Source organism: Megascapheus bottae, chromosome 6, assembly GCF_031878675.1.
Source record: "Megascapheus bottae isolate mThoBot1 chromosome 6, mThoBot2.hap1, whole genome shotgun sequence".
Taxonomy (NCBI): Eukaryota; Metazoa; Chordata; class Mammalia; order Rodentia; family Geomyidae; genus Megascapheus; species Megascapheus bottae.
Window position 1 is genome coordinate 76,435,386 of NC_143514.1, and position 23,893 is coordinate 76,459,278.

The following is a 23,893-nucleotide window of genomic DNA, read 5'->3' on the forward strand; positions in this document are numbered from 1 at the left end:
AAAAAATAAAATAAAATAAAACATTAGCTGGACGCAGTGGCTCATGCCAGTAATCCTAGCTATACAGGAGGCTGAGACCTGAGAATCAAGGTTCAAAGCCAGCCCAAGCACAAAAGGCCTTAGGCTCTTATCTCCAGTTAACCTCTAGAAAATGGGAAGTGGGCTTGGCTCAAGGGTAGGGTGGTGGCCTTGAGCTGAAGAGCTCAGGGACAGTACCCAGATAGGGTGAGTTTAAGCCCCAAGTCCCACAAAAAAATAAAATTGTCAACAGAATAGCTTCTTAGCTCTTCTCTCTTCTATACCCACCCCCACCTCTACTTCAGTGGTAATTAATGATCTCCTCTGGGTTTTTCTTCTAACTTTGACCTTTTCAGTCAGCTCTTAGGGAAATGATTTCTGGCACTCCAGGCACCTGTCTTTTTTTTGTGGGTCATGGGGCTTGAACTCAACCTGAGTGCAGTCCCAGAGCTCTTCGGCTCAAGGCTACCACTCTACCCTTGAGCCAAACCCCGTTTGTTTTTTAGAGGTTATTTGGAGATAAGAATCTCAGGTCCTTTTGTGCTTGGGCTGGCTTTGAACCTTGATCCTCAGATCTCGGACTCCTGAGTATCTAGGATTACTGGCATGAACCGGGCTTTGTCACTTTGTTGTTGTGCTAGCCATGGGAACTCAAGGCCTCACCAAAAAGCCAGGCATTTTTCATCCCTGAACTCTCAGGGACACATTTCTAGAAGTTCCCAGGGTAACTGCTGTGTACAAGAGTTTATGGTTTCCTTACTCAAGAGCTTGCTGGAGGATGAAATGGGGTCCAGTAATAGGCCCTGAGTTCATTGTGCTGGTGCCCTAGAAAGGATTTGGAGGGAACCCTATAGTCTCAGTCTCCTGGCTTATATTTCCTTTCCATGGACTTTATACCCTCACCAGAGCCAAGTGAGCAAGTGTTGGGACATCCAGCTACTCATTCTGTGGGCTATATCGCCCTTTCTGGTCACCAGGTTATCTTCAGGTGTTTCATTGGAGACACACCCACACCCCATACAAGAGCTCATGCTTGTAATCCTACCAATTCAGGAGGCTGAGATTTGAAGATCAAGGCTCAAAGCCGGCGGGGGGGGGGGGCACGGTGGGTGCAGGCATGCGCACGCGTGTGCACACACACATACAGCTCATTTAAAAAAAAAAAAAAAACAAGACCCAAGGCAAGCAGTAATAATGGTTGTCTTTTAATTCAGCTATAGATGGTAGATAATACAGGCTTCTCAAATCACACAATGCACCAAACTCCTTTTCTGACTAAAGCCCAGTCTCTGTTCCCCTCCCACTTTGAGCTTCTCTTCCCACTGGGCAATGGTGTGAAGGTCAAGTTCTGTATAATTGACCAGAAGTCCCATACTTTGGCTTTTATTACCCAATGTCCAAGCAAGAAGAAATCATGTGCTATTCCTGGTCACTGTCACTGTCAGTCTGACAGGCAAGAAGACAATCCATGTCATAGGAGCAGCATTGGTCACATTCAGGGCAATTTTCAACACCGAACAATACCATCCTGGGCTGCCTAAACCTCCTTATCAAAGTCATAAGCTCGGCGCAATACTGGGAGCCTGACTCTGCACGGACAGCATCTGGTTCATCATAGCTCTCCAGAGGGACTGGGTACAACTCTTCTTTTAACTGGCTCATCTGGGCAGTGTGCTGTATGAGTTTCTTCAGGACAGGCATGGAGAAATGATTGCCAAAGAAAGAGAACTTGGTGAGCTGTGTGCACTTGCTCAGGGCAGGCAGGATGACAGAGATCATCGAGTCTAACATCCTGCAGTATTCCAAATACAGGATCTCCAGAGTGGAGGAGACTTTGTCCAGAAGGTTCTGGAGGGCATTAGGACAGGACAGGGTTACGTCATTCAGCTCCAGGTGTTTCAGCTGCTCGATATTCGGGCATACAGGCAGGTACTGAAAGTCTGGGTCTGAAAGCGGGCACTCCATTATTAACAGGGACTCCAGTGAGGTCTTCAAAGTCCTGAGGAGAGAAACCAAGAGGTCAGTTCTGCCAAATGGATGGTAGACTGGAGGAGGAAGAATCTCAACATACATACATACAGATCATGAACTTTCTCACCCAATCCCAGATGGCTCTGCCCATCTGATAGCAAAGATGTTGCAGGTCAGTCAGCCCATGGGCTATAGGCATGGCCAGGTGGCAGAGTTACCACCCTAGCAAGCACTAAGCCTTCATTGGGTTCCTAATACCATAAACCAACTATCTTCCCTTTCCCTCCAAGTTCACCCCACCTGTCCCAGCTGGGGCTGCAGACCTGACTGGGTGCGTTTGTCCTTCCTTACCCGAGCACCTTGTGCAGGTTTCCTTGAAGGAAAGCTACGCCTTCCATGTGCAGCGTTTGGAGGCGGTTCAGTTTGCCCAGGTGAGTAGTAAACACCCGGATCCGTTGTGTCTGTTCTCTTGGCGTCATCTTCTCAGGGATGTAAATGTGAGAGAGAAAGAGCTTGTGCAGATTTCTCATCTCACCCAGTTGAAAAGCAAATATGGCCAGGCTGGACAGGCTCCAGTTATAATAAAGCTCCAACTCTTCCAATTGCTGCAGCTCCATCATGTCCAGGAGATGGTATGGGTGCGATTCTCTGACAGCACAGTCACACCAATCCCATATCTGCAGCTTCTTACAGCACAGCTGCACCATGCCTTTCTCCTGCATCTTCTTAGCCCACTCAAGCAAGTGGGTTTGAGTTTCATCTATATCACAGAGCTCCAAGCGCAGGTTCACTGTTACCTGAAAGACCTGCTTCTCCCCTGGCTTGGGAACTGATTCTGTTAATTCAGTCCTCCTTTTCTTTGGTGGAGGTGGCTCACAATCTGTGCTATCCGCTTGAGGCCACACATCCCAGAAGCTCTGGTGTTCTTTTCTCAAGTCTAACACTTGCAGCTTGTACTTCCTATGATTGAGAAACCATGGGGAGGAGGAAAGTAAGAGGTCATGATGGTAGAGGGCTGGGAATGTGGCTTAGTGGTCAAGTGCTTACCTAGCACGTGTGGAAAAAAATCATATCAGTGGTCCAACACCTTGTGGGTTGGGATTTTTTTTTGGCGGGGGAGGGTGTCATGGGGTTTGAACTCAGCCTGGGTGCTGTGCATGAGCTCTTCAGCTCAAGGCTACTGCCCAACCCTTGAACCAAGTCCCACTTCCCATTTTTCTAGAGGTTACTTGGAGATAAGAGTCTCAGGTCTTTTTGTGTCTGGGCTGGCTTTGAACCTTGATCCTCAGATCTCAGCCTCCAGAGTAGCCAGGATTACAGGAGTGAGCCACCCCACCTGATTTTTTTTGCTAGTCCTGGGGCTTGAACTCAAGGCCTAGGCACTGTACTTGAGCCATAACACCACTTCCAGCCTTTTCTGTGTATGTGGTACCAAGGAATTGAGCCTAAGTACTGCACTATTAGGCTATGTTCTCAGCTCTCACTTTTTTTTAACCAGTCCTAGGGCTTGAACTCAGGGACTGAGCACTGTCCTTGGGCTTTCTCAAGGCTAGAGCTCTACCACTTGAGCCACAGCACCATTTCTGGCTTTTCCTATATATATGTGGTATGGAGGAATTGAACCTGAGTCTTCATGCATGCTAGGCAAGCACTCTACCACTAGGCCAAACTTCTGGCCCCTCAGCTCCCCCTTTTATCCCCCCCCCAGTTCTCTGGCTGGCCCCCACTCACCTGGGCCGATCCTCTTGAGCAAGCAGCACATCGAGCCCCTCCAGGGCAATTTTTAGAAGCTCCCGATCTTTCTGTATGTTCATCAGGGCCCCAAGAGGGAGGTAGGAGAAGGGCCAGGCCTGCACCATGGCCTTCAGCACCCTCATGCATTTCTTCTTGAAGGCCTCCAAGAACAGCTTGGGGAAGAGAAGGTGGGGCAGGTCCTCCAGAGCAGAGATAGTCATGTCTTGGTTCCCCAGCAATTTCCATATTGAGAGCTGCACGAGTGTGGGCAAGGCCTGATCGCCCATCCTGACGAAGCTGCAAGGAAAGGATCCCGGAACATCATCTAGGAAGATGTATTCTTTAGGACAAGGCTAGGAAATCCCCTTCTACCCCACCCAAGGATGCAGTCATCACTCGGGCTTTGGTTGAAGAGTCCTCAGTTTACCCCATTTCCCTTCAGCATCCTGTCACTTCCAAGCCACAGCTCTGGGCACCGGAACAGTCAATTGAACAGCACTCACTCCATTTCCTCCTGAGTTCTAGGCATGGTGATGAGAATTGAGAAGTCAGAAAGCTCACACCATGACTTTGCCCTAACATCTGATCCTTACTTGAGTGGCCTAAAACCATGGCACTGGGACAGGTAATGGAGCCTTTTGATTTTCCAGTGTGACATTTGGAAAACTCTGAGATGGAGACTCACAGGGGAGCTCTTCCATTTAGGGATTTTCCTCACGCCAGAGGGAGGTTCCGCCTACAAGATATGCACAGGGCCTTAGGGTAGAGCTCAATGCTAGAGGGTAGATTACCATGCACAGGCCCGCACTGCAAACAAGCAAGCAAGCAAACAAAACTACCGTAGAAACCAGAAACCCCAACATAACCTTGAGCAAAACATTGTGCAGAATATGTTCATCTACTGGTCTTGCACTGCAGGAAAGGAATTGTGCTAAGCAATGCATGCCTATGTGTCTCTTTTCTTCTTTCTTTTTTTTTTATGGGGGGGGAGTCATGGGGCTTGAACAAGGCCTGGGTGCTGTCCCTGAGCTCTTCAACTCTAGGCTACTGCCCTACATCTTGAGCCAAGCCCCAATTCTGGTTTTCTAGAGATTAATTGGAAATAAGAGTCTCAGATCCTTTTGTGCCTGGGCTGGCTTTCAACCTTGATCCTCAGATCTCAGCCTCCTGAGTAGCTAGGATTACAGGTGTGAGCTACCGTGCCCAGCTCCTATGTGTCTTTTTAATGTTTTGCTGGTCCTGGGGCTTGAACTCAAGGCCTGAACCCTTGAACTCTACCACTTAGGCCACAGTTCCATTTCTGACTTTTGGTGGTTATTAGAAATAAGTCTCTTGGACTCAGTCTGGGAATGTGGCTTAGTGGTAGAGTGCTTGCCTAGCATGTGTGAAGCACTGGGTTCAATTCTCTGTAAACAGAAAAAAGCCATAAGTGGCACCGCAGCTCAAGTAGACAGCACCCATACCCCAGGCTTAAGCTCTAGGACAGGTATACTCCACCCCCCCAACACACACTCAGAGTAGCTAGGATTACAGGTGTGAGCCACTAGCACCAGGCTATTATTGGTTTTTTTGTTTGGGTTTTTTTGTTTTTTGTCAGTACTGGGGCTTGACTTTCGGGTATATGCACTGTCTCTGAGTTTCTTGTGCTCAAGGCTAACACTGGAGCCACAGTGCCATTTCTGGCTTTGTTTCTGTGGTCCAGTTTAGGCTGACCTGGAGCCCCTCACTTGGCCCAGAGAGGTGGATGGACAGGTGGGCTCCATTTCTCCCAGCCCAGCTGTTAAGCTCTCATTAATGGGAAGCTGAGGGCTGGGTGTGGTAATGAATGGTGATCACTATAGCTCTCAGAAAGACAAGACCAGTTCTGGGTGGAACTTTTGAAATATTATCTCAAAAAACCTAACAGCAGCAGCAACAGCAGAATCTTGAAAGTTGAACTTTTAAGATTATAGGACTCCCAAATTCCTCAACTATCACTGAAGGTAATAAATGAAAATTTTGACTTGCCAAAATACAGGCCTGGTCTCATTGGTCACATCCTCCATCTTAGTTACTCCAGGACAGAAGAACCCTGAAGGTTGAGGAGCACCAGGGCAAAAACAAACTCAACATACTAACCAAGTACGGTGGCCCAACCTTTCGTTCCTTCCAGGTACTAGGGAGGATCTCAGTACTGAGCGCTAACCTCAGGCCTAACCATGAAACCTCAATCCCAAACAACTGAGTGTAAAAAACGCTCATCTATTCAGTGTAAGATCTTGAGTTCAGAAAATCCTAGTACTGCAAAATAAAACCCAAATAATCAAAATTACAGTTCTGAAAGGATTTGAAAAGAATCAATTCAAATAAATAAGCTTGCTTTAAAAAAGAAAAAAGTGCCTCATTTTACCAGAGTCCCAATCAAGAATTTTAAATCTGTAATCTGGGCTTCTTAATGTCACCTAAGAAGTTGGAAAGCATGCTAGAGAATTCACTCGGAGGAAACAAACTTACCAGATATGGTCCAGGTGGTGGAGGCTCTCCGAATTCAGGAAGGTCAAGCAGTGACTCCAAGTCTGTTCCTCTTGGACTTCTAGGAGATTTTTTTGTTTTATCTCTACCACTTCACTTCCCCTTTTAACTCCTGGTAGCCAATTAGAAAGCAATATTTCCTTAAGGTCCTCCAGCTCCACCCCCTTCGTCCTGATTCGATATTTTGTAAGCTTTCTTGAGGCTTACCTTATGGCTGGAGAAGCTCTTGAGAGAAAGGGGAAGAAGTTAGGGAGAGGAAGAAATTCATTATCTGGCCAGGAGCCCGGCCTGGTGGTAGAGTGTTTTCCTAGCATGGGCAAAGTCCTGGGCTTGATTCCTTGGTACCATATACACAGAAAAAGCTGGACATGGTGCTGTGGCTGAAGGGTAGAGCTAGAGCCTTGAGAAAGCCCAAGGACAGTGCCCAGGCCATGTGTTCAAACACCAGGACTGGCAAAAAAAAAACATAATAATAATTCTGTATACTCCACGGGATTTTATTCCTTCATGTTCAAGATTTGATACAGAAGAGTTTCATCTGGACCTGTGACAGCCTGAAGATGTGATTCTGATTGATTTGGGGAGGGAGGGGCTACTTGGGATTGGAATTCAAGGCCTAGGCACTGACCCTGAGCTGCTTCTGCTCAAGGCTGGCCCTCTACCACTTGAGCCATACATCCACGTCTGGCTTTTTTTTTGGTCGGTTGTGGGGCTTGAACTCAGTCTCAGCACTGTCCCTGAGCTCTTCAGGTCAAAGCTACTACTCTACCATGTTGAGCCACAGTGCTACTTTGTTTTCTGGTGGTTAATTTGAGATAAGAGTCTCTGGGACTTTCCTGGCTGGGCTGGCTTTGATCCTTAGATCTCAGCAACCTATGTAGTTAGCCACCAGTGCTCAGCTTGGCTTTTTTTTTTCTTTTTTTTGCCAGTTCTGGAGCTTGAAATCAGGGCCTGAGCACTGTCCTTAGGCTTTTTCTTGAGGGCTAGTGCTCTGCCACTTGAGCCACAGCACCACTTCTGGCTTTTCCATGCATGTGGTGCTGAGGAATCAAACCCTGGTCTTTGCGCATGCTGGCAAGCACTCTACCACCAGGACAAACTCCTTGCCTTTTTTTTTTAGTAGGTCATGGGGCTTAAACTCAGCCTGGGTGCTGTCCCTGAGCTTTTCAGCTCTAGGCTACTGCCCTACCCTTGAGCCAAGCCACTTCCCATTTTCTAGTGGTTAATTGTAGATAAGAGTCCCTTAATGTACTATGTTGTCTCTCATCTCCTTTGCTGTCCCGTGGTTATCTCATATTGTTATAGTATCTCACTTTGTTATCTGATATATTGAATTTATTTGTATTTGGTTATTTGAAATTTGATAGGGAAGGGGGGAAAACCAAGACGGGTGGGGGGTGTGGGGGGGAGGGTAATGGGTACCAAGACATGTGAAAGGGAATCAATGTATGTGAATTAATGCACCTTCTATCTGGCAAATATCATGTAACCCTTTTACTAATTACAATAAAAAAAAAGTAAAAAAAGAGTCTCTGGTCCTTTTGTGCCTGGGCTGGTTTTGAACCTTGATCCTCAGATCTCAGCCTCCTGAGTAGCTAGGATTACAGGTGTGAGCTACCGTGCCCAGCTCCTATGTGTCTTTTTAATGTTTTGCTTAAATGGGCTTTCTTTTGCCAGTCCTGGGGCTTGTGCTCAGGGCCTAGATACTGTCCTTGGACTTTTTTTTCATATATTTTTTTATTGTAATTAATAGAAGGGTTACATGATTTCGCCAGATAGAAGGGTACATTACTTCATATACATTGACACCCTTTCTCATGTCTTGGTCCCCATTTCCCTCCCCCCCACCCCCACCCCTCATCTTGTTTGCTCCCCTTCCCTATCCAATTTCAAATAACCAAATATGCATATATCCAATATATCAGATAACAAACATCTATCTGGCAAATATCATGTAACCCTTCTATTAATTACAATAAAAAATATATGAAAAAAAACAAAGTGAAATACTGTAACAATTTGAGATAACCAAGGGACAGCAAAAGAGATGAGAGATAACATAGTACATTAAGGACATCAGTCACTCATTATATGGCTTTTGTTTCCTTATCCTGGAGGTCCTTACATTTAGTGTCATACTATTTGGCCTAATGTCTCTAGATTTTGTTCTATTGTAAATCTCTGCTAGGAGAGTCCTTGGGCTTTTCTTAAGGCTAGTGCTCTACTACTTCAGCTGCACTACCACTCCTGGCTTTTTCTATGTATGTGGCACCAAAGAACTGAACCCAGGGCTTCGTGCATGCTAGGCAAATACTGTACCACTAAGCCACATTCCTGTCCCCCCAGTGGGCTTATTAAATATGTCAACTAGATTAGTTTTCTCCCCCCCCACACCGGGGGCTGGTATCTCTCAGTAATCATAGCTACTCAGGAGGCTAAGATCTGAGGATTGTAGTTCAAAGTCAGCCTGAGCAAGAAAGTCTGAGAGACTCTTATCTCCAATTAACCACTAGAAAATCAGAAGTGGCTTTGTGGCTGAAAGTGATAGATTGCTAGCCTTGAGTAAAAGAGCTCAGATACTGTGCCCAGGCCCTAAGATCAAAGGGGAGAAAAAAATATTCCTTTTCTCAAAAGCCAGGTGCAGTGTCTCAGGCCTTATAATCCTAGCTACTCACAGGAGGCTGAGATCTGAGGATCAAGGTTCAAAGCCAGCCCAGGCACAAAAAGACCTGAGACTCTTATCTTCATCTAACCATCAGAAAATGTGGAAGTGGGGCTTGACTCTAGGCTAAGGTGGTAGCCTTGAGTTGAAGAGCTCAGGGACATCACCAAGGCCAAGCTCAAGCCCCAGGACCCAGAAAAAAAAAAAAAAAGAATTTGAGACCCTTATCTCCAATTAATCTCAGGATAGGCTGGTAGCCTTGAGCCGAAGAGCTCAGGACAACACCCAGGCCCAGAGTTCAAACCCCAGGACCTACAAAAAAAAAAAAAAAGCCTGAACCCTGTAGTCCCAGTCAAAGTTGTCTGAAATAACCTAATCACTCATTTCCATAGCTCTACCTTTGTAACTCCTGAGGGATGGGGAAGTATTTTCATGCAGAAAATAAATGCTTGTTTATTTTCTAGTCCAGGAGCTTAAATTCAGTGCCTTGGCACTGTCCCTGAACTTCCTTTACTCCAGGATAACACTCTACCACTTGAGGCTACTTCGGGCTTTTTCTGTTTATGTGAGCTTCATGCATGTTAGGCAAGCACTCTACCACTAAGCCACATTCCCAGCCCCTCTAATCCTTCCTTACTTTCTTCCTTCTGCTAGTCCTGGAGCTTGAAATCAGTGCCTGGGCACTGTCCTTGAACACTTTTTACTCAAAGTTAGTGCCCTGCCACAAGACCCACAGCACCACTGCTGGCCTTCTCCAGGTATGTGGTACCAAGGAATGGAACCCAGGGCTTCATGCAGCTAGGCAAGTAGTCTACCACTATGTTACACTCCCAGCCCTAATTATTTCTTGAGAGACAGTTCTGTACCTTCCTAAGGTGGCCTAGAACTCCTGGGCTCAAATAATCCTCTTACACCTACTTTTTAGCTTTGTCCTTCTTTTCCTTCTTTCTTTGCTCCCTCCCTCTTACTCACCCTTCTTTCCTCCATTTCTCTCCCTCCCCCCCCTCTCTCCCTCTCTCCCTCTCTCTCTCTCTTTCTTTTTTTCTTTCTTTTGTTCAGTTTTGGGTCTTGAACTCTGGGCCTAAGCATTGTCCCTGAGCTCTTTAGCTCATGGCTACTGCCCTATTCCCTGAAGCACAGTGCCACATCCCTCCACATCTTTCTTTCCCCTCCTTCCCTCCTTCCCTTCCACTCTCTTTTCCTTCTTTCGTATCTTCCCTTCTTTCTTTCTTTCTTTCTTTCTTTCTTTCTTTCTTTCTTCCTTCCTTCCTTCCTTCCTTCCTTCCTTCCTTTCTTTCTTTCTTTCTTTCTTTCTTTCTTTCTTTCTTTCTTCCTTTCTCTCTTTCTTTCTTTCTTTCTTTCTTGCCAGTCCTTGGGCATGAACTGAGGGCCTGGGCACTGTCCTTGGACATGTTTTGCTCAAGGCTAGTGCTCTGCCACTTAAGCCACAACACCACATCTGGCTTTTTCTGAGTACATGGAACCGAGGAATTGAACTCAGGGCTTCATGCATGCTAGGCGAGCACTCCACCACTAGGCCACACTCCTGGGCCTCGTTCCTTCCTTTCTTTCCTCCCTTCTTTTGTTCTTTCTTTTTTTGTGGTTTTCTTGTTTAATGTGAACCCACAGCCCGGGGATTACTAGGATTCTAGGCAGCAGATACAAGTTTAGCTCTTTTGCTCAAGGCTGGTGCTCTACCACTTGAGCCATAGCTCCACTTCTAGCTTTTTGCTTGTTGGAGTCTCTCAGATTTGTCTGCATTGGATGACTTGGAGCCACAGTCCTCAGATCTCAGCCTCCCCAGGAGCTAGAATCGCAGGTTCGAGCCACTGACACCCAGCTATAATTTCACTTTCTATGCTTGGTGATGCTGCATATCAAACTCACCAGCTTGCCCTTGTTGGGCAAACCTACACCTTTGAGTAACCTCCGCCTTTCAAGTCTGCATTTTGTTCTAAGTGGAGGATGAGTCCAGGATCCTGCTAAGGGCAGCCCCACTTCTTTCCTGACAAGAGAATTGCTATACAAAGAGGAGCCTGACTGGCTGCAGGGCTGGATGGATTCATCAGGAATGCACGAATGGTTTCGAGATCTGAAATTACCTTGGAAGTTGGGCAGTAGTGGCTCACTCCTTTAACCCTAGTTCCTCCAGGGGCTGCGATCTGAGGACGCTGGTTTGAAGCCAGCCCAGGCACCAAAGTCCAGGAGACTCTTATTTCCAATTAACTCCCAGAAAACCAGAAGTGGACCTGTGGCTCAAAGTAGTAGAGTGCTAGCCTTGAGCAAAAGAGTTCAGAGATAGTGCTCTGGCTCTGAGTTCAAGCCTCATAGGCAACACCACCCCCCCCCAAAAAAAAATTATACTGGGATTCAAATTTGGTTTAATGTTTGAAAAGAAACAGTACAAACCACCCCATCACTGGAATGATTGCCGACACAAACTCCAGAATACTTCAAAAAATTCAGTTACTATGGACACTGGTTCCTTTACTCAGGAGTCTGAGATCTGACAATCCAGGGGAGAAGCCAGCCTGGGTCTGTGAGACTCTTACTTCCAGCTTTTTGGTGGTTAACTGGAGATAGAATCTTAAAAACTTTCCTGCCCAGGCTGTTTTCTTGTTTTGTTTTGCCAGTCATTGGGCTTGAACTCGGGGCCTGAGCACTATCCTTGGGCTTCCTCAAGGCTAGTGCTCTACCAATTGAACCACAGCACCACTTCCAGCTTTTTCTATATGTGTGGTACTGAGAAATAAAACTCTGGTCTTCGTTCGTGCAAGGCAAGCACTTTATTGCTAGGCCAAACTCCCAGCGCCCCCGAGGCTGGCTTCTAACTATGGCTCTTAGATCTCAGCCTCCTTTGTAGGAAGGATTACCGACATGAGCCAGCAGTGCCTGTCTACTTAAGAATGTTTTGTTGTTGTTGTTTTTTGTGGGCCCTGTCCCAGAGTTCTTCAGCTCAAGGCTACTGCCCTACCTCTGGGCCTGGGTGTAGTCCCTGAGCTCTTCAGCTCTAGGCTACCACTAAACCCTAGAACCAAGCCCCACTTCCCGTTTTCTAGAGGCAGATTGGAGATAAGAGTCTCAGGTCCTTTGTGCATGGGCGGGCTTTGGACATTGATCCTCAGATCTCAGCCTCCAGTGTAGCTAAGATTACAAGCTTGAGCCACCACCCAGCAACACATTAAAAACATTCTTAAGCCGGCGGGCGCTACAACGTCTCATGCCTGTAATCTTAGCTACTCTGGAGGCTGAGATCTTAGGATCAAAGTTCAAGTCAGTGGGGCACAAAAGAACTTAAGGCTCTTATCTCCAATTACATTGTAGAAAACAGGAAGTGGGGCTTGGCTCTAGGTAGGGCGCTAGCCTTGAGCTGTAGAGTTCAGTGATAGCACCCAGGCTGAGTTCAAGCCCCAAAATTCACACACACGCAAAAAAAAATGTTTTTAATATGGAAGAGAGCAGAATTCAATGTGAAGATTGTGGAGCATTTGTTCCTAAACTGATAGAATGATCTAGCAGAGCAATATAAACTGAATAATCAGGGGATGGGAGTTTGGTCTAGTGTTAAAGTGCTTGCCTAGCATGCACAAAGACCAGGGTTTGAGTCCTCCGTACCACACACATAGAAAAAAAAAAAAGAAGTGGTTCTGTGGCTCAAGTGGAGTGTTCTAGCCTTGAGAAAACGCCAGGACGGTGCTCAGGCCCTGAGCTCAAGCCCAGGACTGGCAAATAAATAAATAAATAAACCTGAATGTTCAGAAACACTGGAGTAAAATGAGGAAGCCACAAAAAAAGAAAAGAAAAAAACTGGCTGTGTATCAGATCTTCAGGCATGGACTAGGTGACAGAGATGTCTGGCAAGAGCCTAAATGTGCATCAATGGGCCTTGATGGGCCATGCCCTCATCTGGGTTGTCCTTACTCTGTGGGATACACTAAGACACTTGGGGGCGGGGGTGAGGGCTCTGTAACACTTGCTCTGCCACTTTCAAAGCACATAATAAACATCACAGGGAGACCTTAGGTCTCCGATTAACTTCCAATCTAGAAAAGGAGACAAAACTAGAGGCTTCTGTGTGCATGCATGAATGAACAGGGTCAGAAAATTCTGGAAGGAGGGCTGGGAGTTTGGCCTAGTGGTAGAGTGCTTGCCCACCATGCACAAAGACCCGGGTTTGATTCCTTGGTGCCACTTACATAGTAAAAGCTGAAAGTGTTGCCGTGGATTATATTGTAGAGCTCTAGCCTTGAGAATACCCAAGGGCAGTGCTCAGGCCCTGCATTCCAGCCCCAGGACTGTCAAAAAAAAAAAAAAAGGAGCGGGGGAAGGAGGGATAGCGAGGTGGGGGGGGGTCTTATGTGGGGTGACATTTTGGTCTTAGTTGTGCACCTGGCCCAGCAAGCTCTCCAGCTGGCTCAGGGGTTTAGGGGAATAGATGACATCTGGGTTTGGGAGCAGATCTGAAGTCAGGCTGAGAAGGGCTATATTTCTCACTGCCTGCAAGGAAGCTGAGGCTGGCCTGTTGGACTGGGCCACCAGGACTTTGGCTGGGGGACCCTGTGCCCATCCTCAGCTCCCTTGTCAAAGGGCTTGTGGGTGCCATAGGTATCTCCTTCCTGTGCTCTACCCCTTGAGGTTCCATTTAATCCATCCCTGTGGGCCCCTGTGGTTGTCATGGCTACCTCCTGAGGGATGGAGATGCATGGACTACAATTTCTGGCCCATACTATGCTTTGGCCACTGCTCTATTTGTTTACCTTGTGCCTACTCTTTAGTTCTGCACAGGTTGACCTCTAAGTGGAGTTCTTTTTTTTTTCTACCCTTTTGGGGGGGGGAGAGAAGGGGGAGATTGTTGGTTTTGAAATAAGGTCTGGGTGTTATCCTTGAACCACTTGAATCATAGCTCTACTTCCAGCTCTTTTGCTAGTTAACTGAAGATGAGAGTCCCATGGACTTTCCTGCTCAGGCTGGCTTCATATTTCAATCTGCAGATCTCCGATCTCCTGAGTGTGTGGAATTATGGGGGTGAGCCACCAGTGCTCTTCCTTAGTGCTGAGATTATGTGTGTGTACTACCAGCCTCAGGTAACATCCATTGACAGCAATGCCCATCATACTAAGGGAAGTTAATTCCCTTAGTGCCTCTCTCTCTCTCTCTCTCTCTCATAATTTTCTTGAGGAGTTCAGGAACCCTTTGGAACATCCTACCATAAGTTTAAGATCTAGAGACTTAATGTAGAATTTGGTCATGGGGTCGTTTTACTGTAAAGTTAGTGCAGCTAATCAACCTTGAGTCTTTCATCCTACCTAGAGGGAATTCAAGCAAGATTCAAACACAGGAAAAGTGGTGAGTGAGTTTATTAGGGAAGAAATATGGCAAAGAACAAGAAGGCCTAGCACAAACATGCCTAAAGGAGAAAGCACCTGAGCCCATCTTCATCCATTTTCTGCCATTTTGACGCAGGGGATAGGAAGTTATGGAACAGTGAAACTGTCCCTTCCCAGAAGGTGGTCCAAGAATTCCAAAGTCCCTAGTCTGGATTGGTTTTGTTGGGCCTTAGGATAAGCGCCTTGGGAATCTGGCAGGTGGTGCTGATTTTTCTGGATTCTAAGATAGGAGAGTATGCATCAGAGCATTAAATCTCACTGCAAGAGTAGCCGGAGGGACAGTAGCTGTCTGCGGGCTGCAGAGTTTTGCTGCATTAACATTTGACCTCTGAGCCAGGATTTTACTGGACTAGGTGGGTTAAAATCTATTATTTTGAAACAATTCCTTTTAAACTAGCCTGGAATAAAGCCTGCAGCCAATCTTTAGGTGGGTGGAATACAAAAGCCTAAGAACCCATGTTGTGACATTGAATGACCTCTGTGGCCTTCTCAGAATGCTACTCATCAGAAATGTTGTAATCCTAGTCTTTTAGGTTCTCTGAATTCTCTGAGACCTGGCTAATTGCTACTTATCCGTAGTTGTAAATTTAAAAAAATGCTTTTGTGTTCAAGGATAGCTCGACTCTATGACCAAAAAGTCAGAAATGGAGCCAAAGCTCAAGTCATAGATTAGAGCTATCCTTGAACACAAAAGCTCAGGGACAGAACCCAGTACTGGCACCCAGAAATAAAAATCATAGGGTGCTAGATAGAAACCTAATTTGAAGCCCAGAGCCAGTGGCTCACACCTATAATCCCAGCTACTAGCTACTCAGGATGCTAAAATCTGAGGGTTGTGGCTTGAAGACAACCCGGGCAGGAAAGTCTTTATGACTTTCATTTCTAACTATCTATCAAAAAAGCCATGGCTCAAGGAGAGCCCAGGCCCTGAGTTCAAGTCTCAGGACTGGCATACATGTACACAAAAGGTCCAAAGCACTCTAAACATGGAACTCTTAGAAACCATATAAACCAAAAGACATTCATGTCTGGGCACTGGTAGCACATGTCTAGCTGTTCAGGAGGCTGAGATCTGGGGATCATGGTTCAAAGCCAGTCTGAGTATCCAAGTCCTAAAATCCATGAGACTCTTATCTCCAATTAACCACCCAAAACCAGAAGTGGTATTGTAGCTCAAGGGGGAGGGTGGTAGCCTTGAGCTGGAGAGCTCAGGGACAATGTCCAGGCACAGAGTTCAAGTCCCACAACTGACCCCCCCCAAAAAAAAGACATTCCTTATCCAGAATGAAAATGAAAGGATTTTTAGAAACTCCTGCAGAAAGTTACAGATGGAAAAGAATACTTGTTTTTAACAGAAATGACTCAGGTTTTCCAAGTTTTATAACTCATTTTTGTTAGGTTCTCCCTGGAGCACAGCCTTCCTCCCCCTTCCTTTATATCTGCCTAGTCCCATTAATCACCTGGAAATCACATGACTGTGAGTCAGCAAAGGATCCCAGGCTCTGAGGTCACTTCCTAAACTGCCCTGGTCACACTTCCCTTGGACAGTGACAGTTCCCCAGGCTGAGAGCACTTTCTTCACATCCGTTGTGGTCCTGCCTTCTGCTTTCCCCTGTATAAACCATCTCAACATGAGTTCTCCCTTTTCCTTTTTCCCTTTTTCCTTCCCCTGTTTCCACATACCTCCATCGTGTGTAGGCCTGCAGTTTACTCTCCCCAAAATTAACTCTTTTCTGCTTGAATAATGTGGTAAGCTTCCTTTCCTCTCCAGCTAGCCTTAAAGTTTTCACTCATTCACCATAGTGCTGTTTCCTTAACCACAGAAATAAGGTAAGGAGATCAAAGAGATAGAACAAATAAGGCAGAAGTTGGGCTTAGCCGTAGAGTGCTTACTTAGCATGCACAAAGCCCCAGGTCTGGGTTTGATTCCTTGGTACCACAAACACAGAAAAAGCAAGAAGTGGTGCTATGACTCGAGGATAGAGTGAGAGAGCTCAAGGACAGTGCCCAGGCCCCTGAGTTCAAGCCCCATGACCGACAATAGTTTTTTAAAAGCGGAAGTCAAATTGTATTTGCAGCTATAAGATCCTATGCACATACTCAAGGATCTTCCAATAAGGTGCTTCCTACACAAGCACCATCTTAGTCTCACAGCAATTTGCCTACAAGGTGACCCTAGAGTTTGGATGGTGGTACCTGCTGTACATTCCAGGTGAACCACCTGTGTAGTACAAACCAAACAGCCACAGAGCATGGAAGGAAGTACCCAGAGCAAAGTAGAGAAGTGGAGGTTATAATCAAAATGGCACCACTGCACTGGAAGCAGGGGGTTCTTGGGGCCGAAACCCCGTGGTATGTCAGATGACTCTAGAAATTTGTGGATTTAACTGTAAAGGAGGAAACTGATTAGAGGAGACGAGGTGGTTTGCACTGCGATTTTCTTTATTTGTTTCTTTACAACCATCTATAAAGAAGTAACAACATCAAATCCCTCCCCAAACATGAATTTTAACCCAGAAACTCAAAATTCCTTTTCTGAACCATTTTAGAACATATGTCTCTCCAGGCCAACACCTCCCATCCAAGGCTGCCCTCCTGCTGGCTCTGTCCTTTCCCCACACATGACTCCATGGGTTCTGGGAACCTCTAGGATGCACCTATGTTCTCCTCTAATGGCCCAGAAGCAGGGTGGTAATGCCTGTGCCTAACTAGACAGTCTGACACCCAGAGCATAGATTAGCCTGGGCTTCAAACTGGGGCTGGTTGCCTGGGGGAGGACAAGGAATGGTACTGAACCAGATTGTTCTGGACTGTCTAACTGACTCTACCATCATCATCAGCTCATCACGAAGCTGGTTGAGTCTCCACTGCTCCTGGGCACCCTGGGGGCCGTAGACCTCCAGAGGAGTAGAATACATCTCCAGGCTTAAGTGGCTCAGGTGCACAGTGTGGACCAGCAGGGCCTCCAGGGTGGTCACAGACACCGGGTTCCTCAGGTAGTTGAAGGTGGTGAGGCTGGAGCAGCGGCTCAGGGCAGGCAGGATGGCAGTGAGCTGGGCGTCCTGGATCCCGCAGTCCTCCAGGTCCAGGGTCTTCACGGTGGCTGCCACGCTCTCCAGCAGAACGCGGAGGGGCTCGGGGCTGAAGCGGGTCATTCTGACACCGCTCAGATTCAGGTCACTTAGCTGACGGATGCTCGGGCTCTGGGACAGACATGCCAAGTCTGATTCTGAAAGCCGAGAGTCCGTTATTGAGAGGGACTGCAAGGGGGTCCTCAGGCACCTAGGAGAGAGCAAATGGTTAGGTCTGAGCTCTGGGGGCTGCTGGTGGGGTGGGGACGGCCTCAAAGGAGAGGACCATTTGGTATACAGGATGCAGGCTGTTGTGACCACAGCCAGCGCGCTGTGTGGTGAGGAGCCTGGCTGTAGTCACAGCAACCCTTGGGGAATCTGAGCTTCCACAACTGGCTTCCTGGCATGGTGGTCCTTTCCAGGCCATGCACTCGGGCAAAATTTTCTATCTCACATGAACCCTCGTTTAGCCCTCTGTACTTCTTTGCATGCACCCCCACTGTGACCTCTGCCTTCACCCTTGTAGTATGATGAGACCTTGCTACAGGACAGAAGTAGACATCACTGATGTTCTGTTGTCTGGATCTCTGAGACAGCTCGGCTGACTGGCACACAGTAGGTGCTCACTGCACTTCTTGGGACAGTAAAGGCTCCCTCAAGCATGCAGGGAAGCCCCGTGTCCTCCTCACCTGAGCACCTGGTGCAGGCGGCCCTCCAGGAAGCACATAGAGTCCATGGACAGCTCCTGGAGGCAGGCCAGGTGGGCAAACTGAGAGGTGAACTGCAGGACCAGCCGCTCCTGCTCCTCTGGGGCAATGGAGGAAGCCCGGTGGACGTGGGAGAGGAGGAGGCTGCGGAGATTTCCCATCCTGCTCAGGTAAGTGGCAAAAGTGGCCAGGCTGGACAGGGTCCAGTTGCAGTTCACTTCCACTTCCTCCACACAGCCCAGCTGCAGCTTTTCCAGGATGCTCTTGACCCTGTGGATGTGTGGGGTGATGATCTTCACCTTCTTACAGCTCAGCTGCACTAAGGCCTTTCTCTGCTCCACCCACAGGAGCAGGTAGGAGAAGAATGGGTCCAGGGTTGTCTGCCTGAGGCTCAGGTCTACAAGCACCTTCAAGGGTGGCTTTGCCTCCATCCCTGCCCCATTCTCCTCTGCTGGACTCGTCTGCCTCTTCGTCTTGGCCTGTGAGGGGCAGATATAGGGCTCGTCTCCAGCCCAAAGCTTCCAGAAGTTGTGGTGAAGGTTCCTCAGATCCAGTACTTGCAGTTTCCACCGTCTGTGGGGAAACAGGAGCCTCAGAATGTAGGCAGAACCCACCTTCCGCCTGCATTCTCCCTGCCCCAGTTCTTTGTCTTGGGGCTTGAACTTGGGGACTGGCTATTTTTTCGGAGTGTTTTTTTGCTCACAGCTAGTGCTCTACCCTTTGAGTCACAGCTCCACTTCCAGCTTTTTTGATAGTTAACTGGACACAAGAGTGTCAAAAACTTTTCTTTCTTGGCTGGCTTCAAACCACAATCCTCAGATGTAAGCCTACTGTGTAGCTTGGGTTATAGGTATGAATCAAAAGCCAGAAGGGGAGCAGTGGCTAAAGTAGGAAAGATTAAATTTGCAGGACCAAACTCAGTGACAGTGCCCAGACCCTCAGTTCAAGTCCTCAGTACTCCCTCAGTCCTTGCAGTCTGTCAGACATGCACACATGGGTGCCTAGCTCTTTCCCCAAAGATAAAGTAATCAGGACCAGGAGTTTGGCCTAGTGGAAGAGTGCTTGCCTAGCATGCATGAAGACCTGGGTTCTATTCCTTGGTACCACATACATAGGAAACAGTTGGAAGTGGTGCTCTGGTTCAAGTGGTATGGCTCTCTCATTGAGAAAGCCCAAGGATAGGGCTCAGGCCCTGAGTCTGAGTTCAAGCCCCAGGACTAGTGACAGAGAGACAGAGAGAGAGGGGAGGGGGGAGAGAGCGGGGGAGAGAGAGACACAGAGAGAGAGAGAGAAAGAGAGAGGCAGAGGGAGATCAGATTCAGTCCACTCAGGCCTTCAACTCAAGACCCTCCTCCTATTTTTTTTTGTTGGTGTGGACTTGAACTCTAGGCTTGGCCATTGTCTCTGAGCTCTTCAGCTCAAGGCTAGTGCCCTTGAGCCACCGCACCACTTCTGGTTTTCGGGTAGTTAATTGGAGATAAGTCTCATAGACATTTTAACGTTGGGCTGACTTTGTACCGTAATCCTCATATTTCAGCCTCCAATGTAGCTAGGATTACAGGTGAGCCACCACCAGGCTCAGATTCCACCCCCTCCTCCCCTCCTCCCCCCTCGCCCCGCCCCTGGGTTTCAGATCCTCCTCCCTTAACCTCCAAAGTGCTGGACTGTAGGATATGAGCCTCCAGGCCTGGCCTCCATCCATACTTTTCCCCCTCATCCCAGACAGCATCTTCTCCCTTGTCTGACTCTCCCCTGGACTCCAGGCTGGTCCATCTCAAGGGCCTGTGGCCAGAAGCAGGGAGGATCTTCTGTCCTCCGTGATTCCATTCTAAGGAGTCCTCCCACCTGAAAGATGTTTCTGGGTGTGCTCAGCCATTGCCTAGACCTCCTTTGTCCTGCTGCGTTGTGTGGAAAGAATACTCTAGGCCACTCATCTCCCTGACCTAGGATGTCTCTTCCCTTATCTGTAGAGCTCTCTTTTCCCATCTACCTGGTTCCCACTTACCGGGACCAAACCTTTAGGGCAAGCAGCCTGTCCAGCCCATCCAAGGCAACCTGTAAGGCCTCCAAGTCTGATGCCTCCATCAGCGCTCCCAGTGGGAGGCAGGGGAAGGGCCAGGCCTGGATCAGGGCCTTCAGTGCCTCTGTGCATCTCTTGGCAAAGGCCTCCTTGAAGAGTGGAGGGAAGAGCTCCACGGGCAGGTCCTCCAGAGCAGAGATGGCCAAGGCCTGGTTCCTTAGCAGGCTTCGGGCCGCCAGCTGCACCAGTGTGGGTGGGGCCTGATGGTACATCTTGATGAACCTGGAGGTAAAGGATCTTGGGACAGCATCCACGAAGTGGCTTTCTTGTACCCTGAAAGTTAGCAATCCCAAACTTGTCCCCTCCCAAATAAAGAACCAGCTGAGGAATGAAGAACCAATGTAGGAAGGCTCCATTTACCCATCCAGGTGACCCCAGCAGGCACTGGGTCACCGAGCTCTGGACCCACTACAACAGCTATGGCAGAACCTGTCAGTTCACATCCACTTTCTCAGGGGAAAACCTTCCCACCATTAGCTGGGAACTGGGGGCTCCTACCTGTAATTGTAGCTACCCAGGAGGCTGAGACCTGAGGGCCACGATTCAAAGCCAGCCCAAGCAGAAAAGTCTGATATTTCTTTTTTCTTTTTGTTGGTCATGGGGCTTGAATTCTGGGCCTGGGCATTGTCCCTGAGCTCTTCAGCTTAGGGATAGTGCTCTACCTCTTTGAGCCACAGCACAACTTCCAAGGGGTTTTTTTGGTGGTTAATTGGAGATAAGAATTTCACAGACTTTTGTGCCTGGGCTAGTTTTGAATCATGATCCTCAGATTTCAGCCTCCTGAGCAGCTAGGATTATAGGCATGAGCTATCGGACACCAGGCTGTGAGATTTTTATAATTATTAACCAACAATATGCCAGAAATGAAGCTGTAGCTTAAAAGAAGAGCACCAGCCTCAATCTGGTTGGGATAAATTAAGGTCATTCATGTTTGTTTCATATAGTCTCTACTCCTAGACCACAGCCAGGTCCCTGCATCTTCCCCACCCTTGTGCCCTGCCTCACACAGCCACCTGGTCAGGAAGGCACAGGTACTAGGTGGGATGAAATCTACCAGTCTCCGCAACAGGCCCTGGGACTTACAGGTCAAGAACCATCTGGGTGAGTGGGGTGGGTCCCAGCCAAGGGGTGGGGGGGGAGAGATGAGAAGAACATGAGATCAAGGCCAGCACAGGCAAATGAAAGGAAAACTCCTATGTGAATCAACTGGGAAGAGTGCAAGGTGATCACTTGTGAAGTTACCTGGAGGACTGCAGAAGGGAGGACCATAATCGGAACCTCTCCATGTTGCAGAAGAAAAAGTCAGCTGCTATCTGAAAAACAAAAATAGATAAAAGCTGAAGTGAAACATACAGGGCTTAAGTGGTATTAGAGTGCTTGATAGAAGCCTGTGGTTCTGAGTTTAAGTATTAGCACTGAAAATAAAACCTGAACCATCAGGGTGCATGAAAGCATGTGGGTGCCCTGGCTGGTACAGGTGGGCTGAAGGGGAAAGTGAAGGAAAAGGAGGATGGAGGCTGTGCTTCAGAAAAGGGAGGCAAGCCCTGGCAGTGGTTTATGCCTATAATCTTAGCTACTCAGGAGGCTGATCTAAGAATCAAGGTTCAAAGCGAGGCACAAAAATATCTAAGACACTTATCTCCAATTAACTTCTAGAAAATAGGAAATGGGGCTTGGCTCAAGGGTAGGGTGGTAGCCTTGAGCTGAAGAGCTCAGGGACAGTGCCCAGGCCAGTACAAGCCCCATGACCCACAAAAAAAAAAAGAAAGAAAAAGAAAAGGAAAGCAACAGGTTGAAAGCTTAAAGGTTGTGATTTCCAAAGGCACAAAAATGTTTGGGGGCCTGCTCCCTTTTTGGCAATTCTGGGATATAGAGCTCCCCAATTAACTCTTCCCCTGAAAACCTGCTGCCACTGTCCTTCTGATGTGTCTATGAATCCAATCTTTTTTTTCTTTTTTTTGCCAGTCCTGGGCTTGGGCTCAGGGCCTGAGCACTGTCCTTGGACTTTCTCAAGGCTAGAGCTCTACCACTTGAGCCTCAGCACCACTTCCAGCTTTTTTCTATGTATGTGGTACCAAGGAATTGAACCCGGGTTTTCGTGCATGCTAGGCAAGCATTCTACCACTAGGCCAAACTCCCGGCCCCATCAATCTTTTTTTTCTTTTCTTGCCATTCCTGGGGCTCGAACTGAGGGCCTGAGCACTCTTGTTGGGCTTTCTCAAGGCTAGAGCTCCACCACTTGAGCCACAGCACCACTTCCGGCTTTTCTGCGTGGTAGCAAGGAATCACACCCAGATCTCTGTGCATGCTAAGCAAGCATTCTACCACTAGGCCAAGCTCCCCACCCCTAACCCAACGTTTTCACAGATTTAGCTGGACTGGGGTTGGAACTCAGCTGCTCATGTGTGATGCACAGACGATATTGCAGGTCTTTTTGCTGTAGACAGAAAGGCACGCTGGCTTGTTATTGTATTTATTTCTGGCAGGAAGCTTGAACTCTGGGCCTGGGCGTTGTCCCTGAGCTCTTCTGCTCAAGGCTACCACCCTTACCCCTGGAGCCACAGCGTCACTTCCCGGAGGTGGAGTCTCAGGGACTTTCGTGCTTGGGCTGGCTTTGAACCGCGATCCTCGGATCTCAGCCTCCTGAGCAGCGAGGGTGACAGGTGCGAGCCACCGTGCCCAGCTCGGGCTGGCCGGCCTGACAGGATTCTCTCCTGTCGCTGTGGGTCCCGCAGCAGCTTGCTGAGATTCCAGGCACAGTCACCGCGTTCCAGCCGTTCTCGTTTTCCACGGCTCTGCCCGAGGCCCTGGCGTGGCCCTTTCTCCACGTCTCCAGCCGTTCCTCGGGCTGGACCGCGGGGCCCCGCCCTGTCCCGGAGCCGCCTGGCTCCGGGCTGGCGCACCACCACCCGAGCCACGGCCCACTTCCGGCCCTCCCGGCGGTGAAGGGGAGGCGGGGAGTCCCTGCTGGGGCGGGCTTCGAGGCCGGGCCGCCCGCACCCGGCTCCTTCACCTGCTTTATCCTGTGTGAATCGTTACCACGCAGCTACTTGTTTATGCCTCGGCGGGGCCCGGGGCCTCAGCGCTCTCCCTTCCCACCTACTCCCGGGACGCCTGAGGAGACCTTACCCTGTCCATCCTGACGGAGGTGCTGGGGTCCAAAGAGGGCGTGTTACCTACTCGACACCCCCTTGTTCGCGCCTCTCATTCTAGAAGGTTCCTTCCCTCAGGCCCCGCCTCCGACAGCGCTGAGGAGAAGTAGGCCACGAAGGCGCGGCTCGCCAGCTGCCGCCGCCTCTGCTGCCCTCCTGCGCATGCGCGCGCATGCACGCATGCGCGCTCCGCAGCCCGCCCCGCCGCCGCCGGCGAGCGCTCGCGCATGCGCTCGCGTGGGTTCAGGTTGGCATGTGTGCAGAGGAGGCTGGGGAGGGCAGCAGCAGGGACCGGAACCTCGTGCAGGGGAGAGCGAGCCTGAGGGGCGGGGCGCCTCCTGCTGGCTGAGGTCGGGACCTGGGGCCCGGGGGGGGTCTGGTCAGGAGAGCTGAGGCCCCCTCACAACCTCCCCAGTCGGACCGCGGTCCGCAGGTGCACCTCGGTGTCAGGGAGGACGCCGTGCACGCCGCCCTCAGGCTGAAGTCACGGCTGCCCTGTTCTAGAAGCTTCTGTGTGAGCCTCCTGCACCGCCGCCATGTTGAGCCGCAGTCCCGCTGTGCGGGGCGCGAGGCCGCAGTCCGAGCGGAAGTCAGAGAATG

The 23,893-nt window shown here is 48.9% G+C and overlaps 2 protein-coding genes across 2 annotated transcripts; both read right to left on the reverse strand.

Annotated features, from left to right (window-relative positions):
* Positions 1–1,437: 1,437 nt before the first annotated feature.
* Positions 1,438–4,010, reverse strand: LOC150062479 (PRAME family member 8-like). The gene is made up of 4 exons (XM_090334025.1): positions 3,721–4,010; positions 2,341–2,949; positions 2,117–2,140; positions 1,438–2,017 (listed from the first exon to the last, which is right to left on the reverse strand). Exons 1-4 carry the CDS (start codon positions 4,008–4,010, stop codon positions 1,438–1,440), a joined length of 1,503 nt encoding a protein of 500 aa, XP_090190151.1.
* Positions 4,011–16,719: 12,709 nt separating this feature from the next.
* LOC150062480 (PRAME family member 12-like) lies at positions 16,720–23,442 on the reverse strand. The gene is made up of 5 exons (XM_090333912.1): positions 23,271–23,442; positions 21,384–21,454; positions 20,067–20,363; positions 18,044–18,634; positions 16,720–17,565 (listed from the first exon to the last, which is right to left on the reverse strand). Exons 1-5 carry the CDS (start codon positions 23,277–23,279, stop codon positions 16,992–16,994), a joined length of 1,542 nt encoding a protein of 513 aa, XP_090190038.1. The 5' UTR covers positions 23,280–23,442; the 3' UTR covers positions 16,720–16,991.
* Between the last annotated feature and the right edge of the window lie 451 nt (positions 23,443–23,893).